Here is a 15,672-nt window from a genome sequence, read left to right on the forward strand (position 1 = left end):
TCTCTTTGTTTCCTGAGGTCTCATGGGTTAGATATAGATTGTTGATCATTCCTTTTGCAGAGACACCAGGACCATGCCGACTATTTGATATGGTAGGGATGCTCACTGCTGTGACAGGATACACAACTCCTAATGGATGATCCTTATCATTTCAGTGTAATTGAAGACATAATGGAGCCTGATCATAATTCCCTAGAGGTGTAAATGACTCTGTTGCTGTGTTTCAGAGGTAACACCAGATACTTTCCTTCCCTCTGCCGCCTGACCTTGCACAAAATGACAGGTACCAGGACTAAATAGGGCTTTGGTGGGTGTCATAGACTATAGCAAGTGTTGGAACTCCAAAGCCTTGTACCTGTTGGCCATCGACCCCGCTTGACCCTTGGGAGCTGTCAGCCAGAGAGGAAGGTTTGCTTAATCTAGGCATTCTAAATGACTGGGTCACACCTGACTGAGCAAAAGCCACCAAACAGGACCTCCACTTACCCAGAAACTGTTTGTTTTTCTTTTCTTCCCTTGTTTGTCTTTGGGTGTCAGAGCTCAGGCAATGGGGTTTTTTTCACTGCAAACACTGCAGACACTGAAACTGAGAGGATTTAGGGGATGACAGCCACATTGCCTCATCATTCATTATCCATCTTCATAACAGCTGCGATAGTGGAATTGGACTGCAACGCGGAGGTGAGGATGTGACCTACTTATCGGCACCTGTCAAGACCTTGCCAAAGAAAAGCATAGTGAGAGACAAATGTTTTCGGAGCAAAGCTTTGTCTGATGGATGTTCCTGTTTCTAATAATAGAAATACCTTGTTATTATAGCCGGTATTACAGAACCTGAAGCGTGCAATGGTCCAATTCTTTAATTTTAGGGCTATTTTATCTTATTTGCCCAAACTTTACACATCGAAACATTAGTCATGGTACAATTTTGCAAGTGCCTCAATCAGTCTGACTATGGAGAGTTGCCTGCAAGGTCACGACATGCACATACAGACTCATGCACTTCAACAACAATACGTCCTCTTAGAAAGCACTGACAAATGAGTGACAGCTGAATCACAACGGAAAAGTGAAGTATTTGTAGGAAGTCTTGCAGGGCTGGAGGACCAGCAGAAACCCAACTCCCTGGCCCCACCCCACCAATTTCCCTTCTCCTGGCCCCAGATACACCCTGATCCAAGCCAACGGCAGCCCTGTGGCAGCTATTAATACAATGTGTGGACAGGTCCAATCACAATCAGAGCCTGGCCATTCCTCTCATGCTGTGGAGAGGAGAGCAAGTGACAAGGAATTGTCACGGGATGAGGGATGAGATCGCTATGGGAGGAAGGGAGAGAAAAGAGAAAGGGAAGGACCATGATAGCATTTTGAATCATGTAAAATAAGGTACCAGCTTTTTGTCTATGTTAGTGTGTGTATGTGTTTGGCCAGTTAATTAAACTTGAATACTGAATGATATACACACAAGATTGTGTAACAGGCCCAGTTTTGCTGGATTCAACTACTCTGCTTGTCAAAATATGGTTTAATAAATTATGTAACAATTAAACAAGTGGATAAATGTAGAGGTGTAGAGAGATGGTAGTGAAAGGGGTTGGGTGAAGAGAAGAAAAACAGAAGAGGAGGAGATAGAGGAAAAGCAGGCCAAGGGGAGGTGTTATTGGGTAAGTTTGTGTGTGCATTTGTTTGTTTGTGTGTGTAAGTTCTCGTGTGTGTGTGTGTGTGTGTGTGTATGTGTGTTGTGGGTGTTGAGTTAAAGCCGAGAGAGAGAGAGAGAGAGGGAGAGAGAGAGAGAGAGAGAGAGAGAGAGAGAGAGAGAGAGAGAGAGAGAGAGAGAGAGAGAGAGAGAGATGGGCCAGGACAATACGTAGCTGACTGGCTCCAATATTATTCATTCATCATTGTAGTGTGTGTGTGTGTGTGTGAGTGTGTGTGTTTGTGTTTGTAAGTGAGTGCGTTTGTGTGTCAGGCGGTATTCCTGCTCGTCTTGCTCCTCCAGTTAAGTTGAATCAGAGGCATTCTCTCTCTTCTCTCTGTCTCTGTCTCTCTGTCCTTCTGCTCTGAAAGCATCAACAAGCTCCTGGTTCAGCACCACAGGTAAGAGCTCACATTTCCCCTTTCTCAGACAGATGGTTTACCACTTGTCAATAATTGTTTGTCAAGTATTACTTTTAATCTTTTTGCGATAGCTTCTCTCATTGTATCGGGTGCTGTTAATTGAGTAAAATTCAGGACAATTTTAACAGAAAAACTCAATTTATTTATTTATTTTTTTAAAGTATTCTGTTTCTACTGATCTCATGAATTTTCCATTTGTTGGAATGTGTTGACTTTACCTTGGAGATGCTCATATCTGGAAAATGTCAAGGCTACTACAGCATCATGTTAGAAGTTTCTTTCTGGTTTTGTGCCACCTGTTGCTTGCTACTCCTGGTCTAACTTCAGAGAGTGTGGTTTTGAATCTACATGCAGCTGTGTGCGTATAAGGATGGGAAAGCTTAGCAACTCTGGTATGTGAACCATACCAAGAGGGACTTAGTCTACACAAAAGTTGACATGCTAAGGTCTTGCATCCCCACAGAGAATAGGGTCCACTTCCTGATAAACATTTGCTCTGTGTTCTCTGATAATCCTCACTTATGAAGGATTCAATCTCCAAGACAGTGAGGGGAAAGAGGAGATGGGTAAAATACAGTCTGGTGATGGAATACCAAAGAAGGGAAAAAGGGAAGTGAGAGTGGTAAAGGCTAAGATAATGATAACAAGGATGAGATGAGAAAAATAGAGAGAGGGGTATAGCTTGGAATGTGAAAAATTATTATTGAAAAATGTAAGTGAGAGAGACACAGTGGTATAGCCACTAAGGGAGGGGAAAATAATGCAATAAAGGTACAATGAAGAATGCATGTGAGGAAGAAAAGAGGAAAGCAACTGTTGCTGCAGAGGGAGAGATGTCATTACTTCCCTCTTTGTGGGTTTAGAGACGAGACTGCTTACCATCAAACTACCAAATCCATCTAACCATTAAGCATCAATTTGGAAATGTAATGTTGGAGAAAGAGGCTGTGTGGTAGGGCTCTGAATGCAGTCATCTAATGCAGTCTCAACTTTTGAAGTGAAATAATAACAAAGGAAAAAAAAATCTATTCCAATGAGAAAGTAAGTAGGTAGGGATTTATAATTTTGGTGTAATTGAAACAAAAGTGCCACTGACAAATTTCACAATATGTAGTACAGGAAATGATGACCAGCCAGAGGTTTGTCCTGCTTAATTGCAGCAAGTCACATGGAAGCGCAGTTTTGTAAACAGAAATATGCAGACATGGTTTCTCAAGCCAACATTTCCATTAGCTTCAGTCCTGCAACAAGCAGTCAGGTCCCCATTTAGCCCAGGGGACAGTCTCTGTCTCTGTCTCCCTGAAAAACACACACCCACATGCACCCACACACAAATACAAGCAGAAACACACTCAAAAATGCACATACAGTCACTCGCTCTCTCCCAGTCTCTCTCCAGCAGTGAGGCTTCTCTTAGCTGATTTCTTTAGGAATTCAATGAGGAAAATAACTTGGAGGAGCTACTCTGACGGGGCGACCTCCCTGTAAGTGGAGACGATGAAGGAAATGAGTTGTAGGAGGGCAAGTTTGTGGCTGGTGCACCATGAACAGGCTAGTATTTAGACATCAGTGTATTCTAGTTTATTACTCCACAATGTACAAAATAATGGTAGTGCAGAATTATGGTGATGACCACTTAAGTGCACTAATTAGCAGCTTTGGGATGGGTAGATTTACTTTGAGAGTTTTGGATGGGAATTCTGTTGTTAGTGGTGCTGGGGATGTCATATTTTAAGACATAAGCAACAAAAACTTCAGCTTACAACTACGGGAAGCAATTCTATTGTCATGATACCTTAAGGTGACCTAAATGAGAATGATCATTGTTTAACAGTGTGCACAAGGATACTGCTGAGCCAGTGTGTTCCCTGTAAGATGAAACTGACTTCATAATGGGCTTGTATAAATCATTAACTCCATCAACCAGACATTTTAGTGGCTCTCTCTATGGGCAGCCAGATGGTGGTGCTCATGTCAGAGCAGCCTGGTGCTCAGGCCAAGGGCAGCCTCAGATAGCTCTGTTGATGGGAACCATGTTTTTAGCCACGTTCACTCCAGCCCCCTCACACAGACTGTTATTTTAACTTCTCAAGGTTTAGCTTGTTAAGAAATTCCCATGATCCCTGGAAGAGGCTGCATTTAAATATCCTCATGTAGGAAATTTAATGGAACATACCACTCTACAAAGCCAATTGTTGCACTTCAGGGGCTAAAACGTGCCAAATATCCCCTAATACTGATTTTATGATCTTGAATTTTCTGAAAGTAGTACCCTATCTGCCAGCAGTGCACATCCTCCTTGTCCATTATCCTGTCCAAGAGGATGCGGCTCGTTCATGGGCCCTGTGAAGTAGCTGTTTACCTTCCTTTCTGAGGTCACCCAGGCTTTATGACTATCATTCAGTAATGTGCCATCCCATTCCACGTCATAGCTTACCGGCCACACTAAATCACCTGCCTCTGAGTTACCTTCTGCATGCACTACCTGACCTTTATTATGGGGCTCACTTACATAGGATAGCTACAATATAGGCAGCAATAACTCCAGGCCATATGATCAGCCATGTTTAAATTCACTCCCCCTTACCTTGAGCATCTCCCTCATGGAAAAGTACTGAGAGTTAAAATGCCACCCATTCCAATTACGGCACAAAGCTTGCGGTGTAGATTGCCTTGCATATTTCCATGTGTGGCCATTAGAAATAAGTATTAAGAGATTTTCTTAAACTGTTTTAAATCCCTAAATTGGAAAACTGATAGTGTTTGTGTCACTCTCTCCTTCATAGCTTAAATTTATAGCCACACACTGTTAAACTCATTAACAAAAGAAAACACGTGTAAATCTAAGCAATGACATCTGTATTGGTACTTTAGCCCACTACACCAGGGCCTGTGGAGGAAACTCTCAGAGATATTTCATTATTTTGTTGCCCTTGGCATCCAGACATCTCCCCTTCTCAACAATCCCCACATCTGCAGCCGATATGGTTGTTGCTTTAGTGAGAGAAGGCTTTTTTCAGGAATGCATCTACCGAAACCTGGTGGAAAATGGGTCTTTGAATGGCAGATAAAACAGTTCTACTGGAGGAGCTCAGACAGTCTTAATGCCAACCAGAGGGTGATCAGAATGTGGATAAAGAAAGTTTTCATCAGCGCATTCAGTGGAAAGTAAGCAGCAACTGCACCAGCAACAGCAGCAGCAACTGGATTCATTGTATATGCAGTTGTTTAACTCCTATTGGAATGGGTCACACACAATTTAATTTATCTCAAAGCTTCCATAATGATAGCAAGATATCAGTTTCCATATGGAGGGGTAAAATATTTGAAGCTAGAATGCCATCTTGTGGCAAGACACCTGCTTAGTTTAGTCAATGTGCTGATCAGAGGAAATGACATTTCTATTCTATTCCAGTTGCTAACTTAACCTTGTGAACTCTGTTTGTACCTTAAATTTTCCCTTAAGTAGCTCCAATGTCAGGAAGAGCATTCTTTTTATATGTTGTGTGACAATGTCCCACAGATACTCTGTATCTGGAAGTGGATGCAAGACTTATTGAGTGAAATATTCAAACCCAAGATGTCATTGTTTCATAGCTGCATCATTACATCAATAACAAAAAATGGAATTCAGCAAAGAAAAAAAAAATCTGTAATTAATACTCTTGAAACTACCTATAAAATAATCCTTTTTGCCATTCAAGTATTCATTCAATTTCAAAGAGTAAATTCAAGCCACATACTCCAGCATCTTCTCCACTGTTTAGTTTTAATGTAACCATCATGATGTTGTCATTCAATATAATTAGTAACAGGGACAATCTTTGCAGCTATAGTAATAGTATAGATCAACTTTATGCTAATATTACTACATCAGCATCACTAATGACACACATTAAGCTGTTCTATTAAACATAAAGACTCCCAAATAAAAGGAGAATTTGTTTTTTATTCCCAATTCACATTCTGCTCGCACAAATTAAGCAAAACTAGCCTGAGGCAAATTTTCCGCAGCACGCAGGTTTGATTTTCTCACAGAGCAAAGTTTCCACAGAGCTGAATCCCTGCTGTCCTGTTTGTTTAGGTGTGTGCTGATTAGAAGTTCCCATGCTGGGTATCTCAGCACACCAAGGGCTTGAAACGTGACATGTCTTTTACAGTGACTGGAGCCTAAGCTCTCTCACTCTCCTCTTGCTCCCTACTACCTCAGTGTTTAATAGCGCTGTTATCCAAGCACGCATTTTGCCATGCAGTCTTCATTAACACAGGTCATAACACACAGCATAAATGTTCTCCTTCCGGGTGCTGACAGTCCACCCAGATGGACGGACCATTTGATAAACACTGTACAGTTTTACTGTTGCCATTCATTAGCAAAGAGACGTTTTAAAGGAGAAGGCAGAATGTAGAGTTTCTGTATAATGATGTTTCAAAAGGCATTTTTGGAATATTGAATAACATACAACATCTGTTTTTGATGGCCTCTTATTTTACAGAAATAACATAAAGCATCAGGATGGTTTTAATGTGCAGGTCTTTAATGAGCTGGTTTAGGGTGAGCACTTTCATGGGCGCTCGTGTGGAGTAGCGTTTATGGACCGTGCCAGTGGTAATGATGGCTCTTCCCCAATACTGTCTGTGACATTTTTGTTGTGTTTCTTTTATAGGACTCGCTGAGGCCCTCGCCCAAGGCCTCTATCAGTCACCACAGACGCACCCTGCCGACAGGGCCCCCTGTTTTAAAGTCCCGGGATCTGGCACTAAAAACGGAAAATGCAGAATAAAACTGGAGAAGCAACAGAAGGGATAGAGCTGAAGTGTGGCATGTCTGGAAACCATGAATTCATCTTCACCATGGTGCCCATTGTCTATGGCTGCATTTTTGTCATTGGCATCGTGGGCAACAGCATGGTGGTGGCTATAATCTATCGCTACATGAAGCTCAAGACAGTGGCCAACATTTTTGTGCTCAATCTCTCTGTCTCTGACCTAACCTTCCTTACCACCTTGCCCATGTGGGCCACCTTCACTGCCACAGGCTACTATTGGCCCTTTGGAGGATTTCTGTGCAAGGCCAGCGCAGGGCTGATCATTTTTAACCTCTACACAAGCATTTTCTTTCTCACAGCACTCAGCATCGATCGTTATCTGGCCATTGTCCACCCTGTGCGATCACGCAAGTTCCGCACTGTGGTGTATGCACGCATCACCTGTGTGCTCATCTGGGTGTTTGCTTTTCTGCTTAGTGTGCCCACAGCTTTAACCAGAGATGTCCACAACATAACAAAATTTAATACCACAGTGTGTGGCATTCTGCACCAAAAGGATGGAAACACCATGATTCTGAAACGCCTCCTGCTGGTCATCAGCCTGATGAAAAGTCTGCTGGGCTTCCTGGTGCCCTTCCTCATCATCATCACCTGCTACTGCCTTATTGGACGGGCGCTCCTGGGTGCAAGACACATCCAGAAAAGCTCCCGTTCCCGAGATGACGAGGTCCTGCGCATGCTAGCTGCTGCCGTCCTCGCCTTCTTCCTGTGCTGGGTGCCCCATCAGGTATTCCACTTCATGGAGGTGCTGACCCAGCTGGCAGTGCTGGAGAACTGTACCACCCTGGAAATCATTGACACAGCCATGCCCTTCACCATCTGCATTGCTTATTTCAACAGCTGTGTTAATCCCATTGTCTATGGCTTTGTGGGACGCAATTTCCGCAAAAACCTCCTGCGTCTGTTGCGCTGCTCACCAGGCGGACCTACTGGGGGTCACCCTAGCATCAGCTCCAAGATGAGCGCCCTCTCCTATCGCGCATCCGAGGCACTGAGCCTCACGACCAAAAGCAAAGCCTCCTCTGATGTTAAGTGAAAAGGGATAGACAGTATAAATTCACTCTCTTTGCTCTTTTAGTTATGTGGTAAAAGAGCTGAGGATGGACACAATCCATGCTTTAAGAACCCCAACTGTATTACCAAGCACTGAACCTCGCAAACATGACTGTAATGTTGAATGTTGTATCCACATCCTACTGTTGATTCGTTCAAGAGACATTCACCTATTCATTCTGCCTTGCATGATGCTGATCAGCAGTAATTATTTATAAAGCATAAGACATCACATAACTCGTCTTAACGTGTCACACATTCACACTGGAAGATATTTCTGGGACTACAAAATGAACGGACCATATCCTTCACTAAGCTAAAACACGCGCGTGCACGCACACACACACACACACACACACACACACACACACACACACACACACACACAAGGTTGTATATCATATTGATGAATAATCCCATTATATACAAAAGATATGCAAGTACTGGATGATTATTTCATCTCATTCTACCATAAGAATAAAGTGCAGAAATACTCATGTATTCAGGTCCAGTTGTAACCTGTTTGTGTTTAGCGGGTATTTCAGCAGTTGGGACAGTGACCAAGAGCTCAACAAATTTGTCAAAACTACAACTAAAGCAAATCCAAATTTACATTATAAACTATAATCTGCTCTGCCAGCATTTGTACACATCGAGCAATTGGAAATGTCCAGAAAATGTGTGATGTAAAGTTATGCAGATAAATAACCCACATAATTATGAAAAGTGGTGCCTATATGTTATATTTCGTATTGTCAAATTATGTGCTCCTTGTGATAATATAAGTGTTTCCATAATAAGTCGGAAATGTTGCAAAATGCCTGGTTGTATCATACTGTATAAATAAAAAAAAAAAAAAAAGTGATATACAAACACTCCAGGTAGGGTGATTATTGTCAGTATCTGTGGTGGCTGTCATTGTGGTATTTAAACATGTTGATAGGTTTTTTTTTTTTTTTTTTTCTATTCTTTAAATGTACAGTTTGTGAATATATGAAAATATGAATAAAATGAAGAAATAAAAAATAATAATAAAGAAATCCACAGTACAAAGCTGTTTGCTTTTAAATGATGTCATTTGTTGCACATCATCCTTATTAGTCATGAAAATGTGTGTGTCACTAAAACACGGGGACAACAGTGTCAGGGATAACAGTTCACTGAGGTTGAGAGAAACTTTTCATGCTATGAATAATCAAAATCAAGTGACCTTGACTCAAGGCTTTGCCCACTATGTACAGCTTGTAGTATCTGTTAATCATTGAGTATGCATCTCTCAGGCGTTGTGTCTCCACGTAACACCTAAAAATAACAGGTGACAGGACAGGACCTTCTGGGGAGGAAACATGACATGTTGCGGTATCACAGATGGGGATTGGTGGATAGTTGGAGGGTTGGGGTTATAAGTGCTGCAGAGAGGTGAGCTCAGCCTCACTGGCAACATGAAGGTCCTTCTGCTTTTTGGATTGGTGGCATTTGCCCTGGCTGACATCACTCGCTTCGAGGGGTAAATTTCATTCTTTACTTAATCAAAAGAATCATAATATTTCTTTAACACTGATATACATGACTCTGCATTAGTTTACTTATTTGTGCAGAGGCACATGTGAGCTCACTAATATATTGCAACTAATTACATGCCTGATTGATATCATTTTATTTAGCCAACATTAGCGAGTGAACAATATGCTTAAATAGGCCTACATCCTGAATTCATTACGCTCCTCATAATTCATCACCCAGGTGTATCTTTATGGTCTTAATTGTGATTGGTGGACAAAAGATTAGAGGGGAGGGAGACAGAATTGGAAACTACTGAATGACATTAAAACAAAGAAAGTGTCATCTTTTTGGACTAGAAACGTTTTCAGCATTTATCCACAAATAGGGGATAGGGGATGCATGATGAATAGGGGACAGAAACCTTTTCTCAGGCGTATTTCAGTGGTGTTCAGCACTGTTGACACAAGGGCCCTGCACAGTAACCATGCAACTGCTGAGAGGCCTCTCTGAGACCTGACCAGAGGCAGCTTTAGACTGGTGTAAATAGACCTGCATTAGTTATAGTTACAAGTGAACTACAGTTACAGTAACAAGTGAGTTACAGTGAACATAAACAAACCAAAACTTGGGGCTACATACCTCACATATGGATTATTGTTACATATATAAAAGGCAAGTGGTTTTTATATGCTACAATTCTGAAGGAATATACAGCTGATAGCAACTTAAACCTATCATGTCTTTGTCTGAGTAAGAAATCAGTGCATTGTGCATTGAAATGAAAGAGTGCCTAAAACAATATGGTGGCTTTTATATTCTTAATCTTTCCTATGAACAGAGAGAAAGTGCTCCGTCTGAAGCCTGTGCTTGACGAACATGTGACCCTCATTAAGGAACTGGCTGGCAGCGTGGAGGTACCAGTCTGCCTTCACACTCACCCCCACCTAAGTGTGTAATTCTCACTCACTGCAGGGGTTAAATTGCTTTGCTAAAGGTGATATAGGTTAAATTGGACCTACTTTCTCAGGTTATTCTTATCATTCATTCAATGCTTGTTCAGGATTTCAAATCATATCTAAATGCTCTTTTCATTTCTTTTTCCAAATTAAACACTGCCTGCACACTGCATCAAAGCATTTCATAGTCATTTTACAATACCTCCCCACAATTTGAAAAATGAGTTCCTGAGAGACCCATTGCTTTGTGACTTCATTTCTGAGCGGCTCAAGATGTGAAAGAGTTTGTCTGGGGCGCCATCTGCAGGTTGACTTCTGGAGCCCTGAGACTGCTGAGGTGGTGACCATCGACATTGATGTGGACATCCGTGTGCCCGCTGCCCACGTTGACATGGTGTACACCATGCTGCAGCAGAGTGACATGAAGCACGAGTAGGTCCCACTTCACAGCAGAGCTGCAATTAGTTCATTGCCGATTAATCTTTTGATTTTTTTTCAAGTAATTGAGTGCTAAAATGTGTTAAAAATAAATAAATAAATAAATAAATAACCACAAATGCTCAGAAGTTAGAATTAGAATTAAAATTAGAGAATGGTTTGTTTGAAAGACAATATTTTGCCAGAGTGTCTCAGATTTAAAAACCATCCTCAGGGTCCTGATTGAGGATCTGCAGGGTGCTGTTGATGCCCAGGCTGACAACGAGGCCTCTCCCAGGAGCCACAGCTACACTAAGTACAACACCTGGGACAAAGTAAGAGGCAAAAAAATGATCTAGCTCATAACTTCTACCCTTAATAATCTTGTACTCCGATCGCTCTGATCTCATTTGTTTTACTCTTTTGACTTCAGATCCACGCCTGGATTGCCTCCATTTCCTCCTCCAATTCTCAGCTGATCAGCAAGCAGGTGATTGGAAACACCTACGAGGGACGCCCCATGACCCTTCTCAAGGTATTCCCTGATTCACTATTAACTCAAAATAATGTGAATGTTGGTCCACCATATTATACATGTTATACAATTCCAATTAGCAAATGCATCATGACCACACGCTTCCTTTTAACAACCACAGCTCGGTAAGAAGTCCAGCTCCACCAAGCCTGCTATCTTCCTGGATTGTGGTATCCATGCCAGAGAGTGGATCTCTCCTGCTTTCTGCCAGTGGTTTGTCAAGGAGGTGAGGACATCTTGATGGGCATAGCTTGTTTTTGGAAAGAGATTTGCAGGCATTACAGTGCCAAAACCTGCTCCAATCCTCCTCAGGCTCTGTCCACCTACGGCAGCGACTCCCAGATGACCAGCCTGCTCAACCAGATGGATGTCTTTGTTCTGCCTGTCTTCAACATTGATGGCTATGACTACACCCACAAGAGTGTATGTTACATATTCACTTATTGTTCTATAGTGTAACCTAAAAGAGACCATCCATACAGAAATTAAAATGTGTCCTTGAGTATGTGTTCTGTGCATTTGGGGACTTTAGAATAGGATGTGGAGGAAAACTCGCTCCAGGAAGTCTGGATCCAGCTGTATTGGAGCTGACCCCAACAGGAACTTCGACGCTGGCTGGTGCAGTAAGTGGAAAATGGACAAATACTGCTCAGTTACAACTCAATTTGAAATTTAACTCATGTATCTATATGGTATAAATCTGTTTATTATTTCAGAGCTACACTGCTATCACCATTATTTACTTCAACACCTCTCAATGTGATTTCACTATAGCTACTGGAGCCTCCAGCAACCCCTGCAGTGACACCTACTGCGGCTCCAGGCCTGAGTCTGAGATCGAGGTCAGGAATGTTGCTGACTTCATCCGCAGGAACAAGTCCATCATCAAGGCCTATCTCACCATCCACTCCTACTCCCAGCTGCTGCTCTTCCCATACTCCTACACTTATGAGCTGGCTGCAGACCACAGCGAGCTGGTCAGTCACCATCACCCACCTTAAATGACTTGTTATTGAGGATGTAAACAGGGAATAAACAGGGAACAGGGATTAAATTCTATTCACAGCTTATTAGTCGGCAATTCGATGTTAATAACAATTTCTCTTTTTTGGAACAATTCAATTCAATGATTTGATTCAGTACTTTTAGCAAACATTGTTCTATTTATTTATTCTAATAGATCAGTAGATCAGTGCAATCAGCACAATTTATAACTGATTTAATGAATAAAATGTTACATCCCTAAATATTAAACATACAGATGGATCAGTGCAATTAATTTTAGAGCACACTGGTCAGTCTCAGTGACCGAAATAGTGGTCCAACAGGACAGTGTCACAATCAACTCAAATCGTGCGCTGCCTTGCTGGAAATCTAAACATTTTATATACAGTGATAATATATTAATTGCATGTGAGATGTGTACCCTTTGAATAAACTGGGCACTAAAGTTAATGTTCTGTAACAGGGGAGTGTCAGGGGTGATCGCAGTGCCACCGTGTTTATTGCACTGACAAGAGATTAAAAAATCACTTAGGCCAAATGTGTGACTGTGTGCCTATAAATGTGAGGCTAACTTGCTTATAGGACATTCTTCAGTCTTATTACGTGAGCATCTTATTTATTTCAACACATGTATCAAATTCAGATGCTCTCATTAACTTAAAAATCTTTCAAAAAAGCTCTTTAGTTGGGACATTTCCAATAGATTGTGCATCCTCACACAGAGAATATTTGAATTTCAAAGAAAAAAAAAATAATGATGAAAAAATTACGTGTCCAAAATGTATCACTTGCATAAGAACTCAACCCAGTCCCATTATCACTTTTATCTTTAGTCCGTACTTTACTGCTGCAAATCATTTACTCCCTGGCCGCAGCTCATATGGCTCTTTCTCATAAGAAGCAAGCAGGTCCTTTACCTCTCACTGGGGTGTCCGAGGGCTGTGCTTAACACTCACACTCTTTCTCCAGCTCTCACACATGACTGCAGCGGATCACACATCCCTGCCTCTCTGTGTGACTCACTCATAATCCTTCCCTTTTCAACATTTTACAGAACAAAGGAACTCCAGGAATCTGTCATAGCTGATCTTTCAGCACAGAAATATAGTTTATAGGTTTTTTTGTACTATAAGTTTAAAAAGAAGTCTTTGATTTTAAACCTTGTGTGATCAATGAACTGATTTAATTTAATCAAGTGATGTAATTGCAGTTGTTTTGAACAGTGTGCTCTTTGGTCTGCTTGTATGGTTGGGTTTGTTCTTTACTGTCCTCTTTTTGCTTTTGCTTTTGCTGAGCTGACTGTGTTTCTTCTCTGTGTTGTAGCTGAAGGTCGCTGAGGGAGCTTCTGCTGCTCTGCGTAGTCTGTATGGTACCCGCTACACCAGTGGACCTGGTGCTGCCACCATCTGTAAGTACAAGAAATGCTGTAGCCATACTGGAGATAGGTCCAGAGAGGAAGCTTGAGGATGTATTTTACACTTCTAATAGTATGTGTGCATTCATAACAGGGATAGACAGATATATCAGCAGACTGTGGGTGCTGGCCAATATCAACTTTAAAGCGACACGAAGAAGTTTTTAACTGGCTATGAAACAGCCTCAGTTTAATGCTGATGTCGCTATTTGACCTAAGCAAATAAGACCATCAGCGAGAAGACTGGCTATTTCCATGTAGTTATTCTAAATGCCTATCACTGGGTTGGTATCCCAGCACAATCAGACAAAACAATTTACAGCACGCAGACTGGCGGCCTGTATTTACCTCTGCTCTGCCTCTGCCTTGATATTGATATCTATATTAGTGAAGCTAAGCCAAACCTTTGAGCGTTTGCTGAGGTCAGTCGTGGTCCAGGATTCAAACAGAAACGTCTGTTCTCACATGTTATATTGATCTCTATCACTGGCTTTCAAAAGAAGGCCAGATCAAGATCTTTACGACATGAGGCAGCGGTGCTCATGGGAAATGCAGTCTTCATTTCCGGAAACAGAGCCACTTTTGTCTACAGAGGCCACCATAATCAATACCAAATTAAAGTTACTTGTAGTTGCTTTAAAAAGTGTTATCTGTATTTGTATTAGGCCAAAGCTAACTGTGACATTTGGACTTGTGCGAGCTTTTCTAGAAGTCACTAAATACAATTGTAAAATTAGCAATAGAGTGAAACTAACACTTTTGTTAACGTCTTTTGTTTAAAAACAATCAGCTTAAGACAGACCTGACTGAAAAACTCGATGTCAGTACCAGTATCAGCCATAATGGGTGGGAAGATATTGGCTATCAGTACATCCCTCAGTGCATCCCTAGTTCATAATAAACCAGCCTCTATTAAGACATATGATCTCTAGAAGCTCCAAATGGCCATTATTTATTAACCACAGACTTTGTTTTTAGCCCCCCTGCCCAGGATTTTTTTTTTTTTTTTTTCAAAACACCAGCAGAAAGTCTCCAGTCATTACTATATTCTATTGTTAATGATATTCTTTTCATCTGCCCTCAGACCCTGCTGCTGGAGGCTCTGATGACTGGGCCTATGACCTGGGAGTGAAGTATTCCTACACCTTTGAGTTGCGTGACACTGGTCGTTACGGCTTCCTGCTGCCCGAGTCTCAGATCAAGCCCACATGTGAGGAGACCATGCTGGCCGTCAAGTACATCGCTGCCTATGTGCAAAAGAACCTCTATTAAGGAGTGAAACTGCCAGAACCCCTGCCAACTCGACTCCTCTCTACCAAGCCCCAGCCCCCTTCACCCTCCAACCTCTCAGCCATCTCTAGCCCGTATCCATGGATACAGGCACCACCCGCCATGTTTTCTCACTGTGCTTGACAGAATGTCAAGATGAGTGCAAACAATAAAATCAATGATCCAGTCCCACATGTGTTGAATCCATTTTTTTTATTTGTGTATATGATGATATTGCATTTGACAGACTAGGAATTTGTCATTTGTATGCAAAAATATAGAGGAAAACAGTGGTGTACAGTGAATAAAATAATGATGAACCTGTAGAGGGCATATCACTGACAGGCCAGACAGACTTGTCAAGCACATTCTGTACTCTTTGTATGGCTTAGAAAATTCCCCACAGCCTAACAAAACACTGTGAGACACTACAATTTAATCCTGCCAACATTCAGAAACATCAGCCTGAATCTTTTAACTTTTCTTAGCTCTAAAAATTGGCAATGTTTTTGAATCATTAAAGAACGTGAGACACAAAAAGAGCCATTGACCCCTTTGAGAAATGGTGATCCC

At 41.7% G+C, this 15,672-nt stretch overlaps 2 protein-coding genes across 2 annotated transcripts; both read left to right on the forward strand.

The window, feature by feature from the left end:
• The first annotated feature begins 1,929 nt into the window (after positions 1–1,929).
• agtr1b (angiotensin II receptor, type 1b) lies at positions 1,930–8,944 on the forward strand. The gene is made up of 2 exons (XM_030079314.1): positions 1,930–2,097; positions 6,786–8,944. Exon 2 carries the CDS (start codon positions 6,892–6,894, stop codon positions 7,981–7,983), a length of 1,092 nt encoding a protein of 363 aa, XP_029935174.1. The 5' UTR covers positions 1,930–2,097; positions 6,786–6,891; the 3' UTR covers positions 7,984–8,944.
• A 498-nt stretch (positions 8,945–9,442) lies between these two features.
• cpb1 (carboxypeptidase B1 (tissue)) lies at positions 9,443–15,213 on the forward strand. Its single transcript, XM_030079313.1, has 11 exons — positions 9,443–9,507; positions 10,342–10,417; positions 10,767–10,891; positions 11,112–11,211; positions 11,310–11,411; positions 11,533–11,637; positions 11,724–11,834; positions 11,944–12,034; positions 12,186–12,388; positions 13,740–13,824; positions 14,915–15,213. Exons 1-11 carry the CDS (start codon positions 9,443–9,445, stop codon positions 15,100–15,102), a joined length of 1,251 nt encoding a protein of 416 aa, XP_029935173.1. The 3' UTR covers positions 15,103–15,213.
• The last annotated feature ends 459 nt before the right edge of the window (positions 15,214–15,672 follow it).

Source organism: Myripristis murdjan, chromosome 20 (genome assembly GCF_902150065.1).
Source record: "Myripristis murdjan chromosome 20, fMyrMur1.1, whole genome shotgun sequence".
NCBI lineage: Eukaryota > Metazoa > Chordata > Actinopteri > Holocentriformes > Holocentridae > Myripristis > Myripristis murdjan.

Coding starts and splice junctions, on each gene's coding strand:
- agtr1b (XM_030079314.1), top strand. CDS start 6,892: ATGCAGAATAAAACTGGAGAAGCAACAGAAGGGATAGAGCTGAAGTGT.
- cpb1 (XM_030079313.1), top strand. CDS start 9,443: ATGAAGGTCCTTCTGCTTTTTGGATTGGTGGCATTTGCCCTGGCTGAC. Junction 11,412..11,532: donor GCCCCATGACCCTTCTCAAG/GTATTCCCTGAT, acceptor TAACAACCACAG/CTCGGTAAGAAGTCCAGCTC. Junction 12,035..12,185: donor CTTCGACGCTGGCTGGTGCA/GTAAGTGGAAAA, acceptor ATTTCACTATAG/CTACTGGAGCCTCCAGCAAC.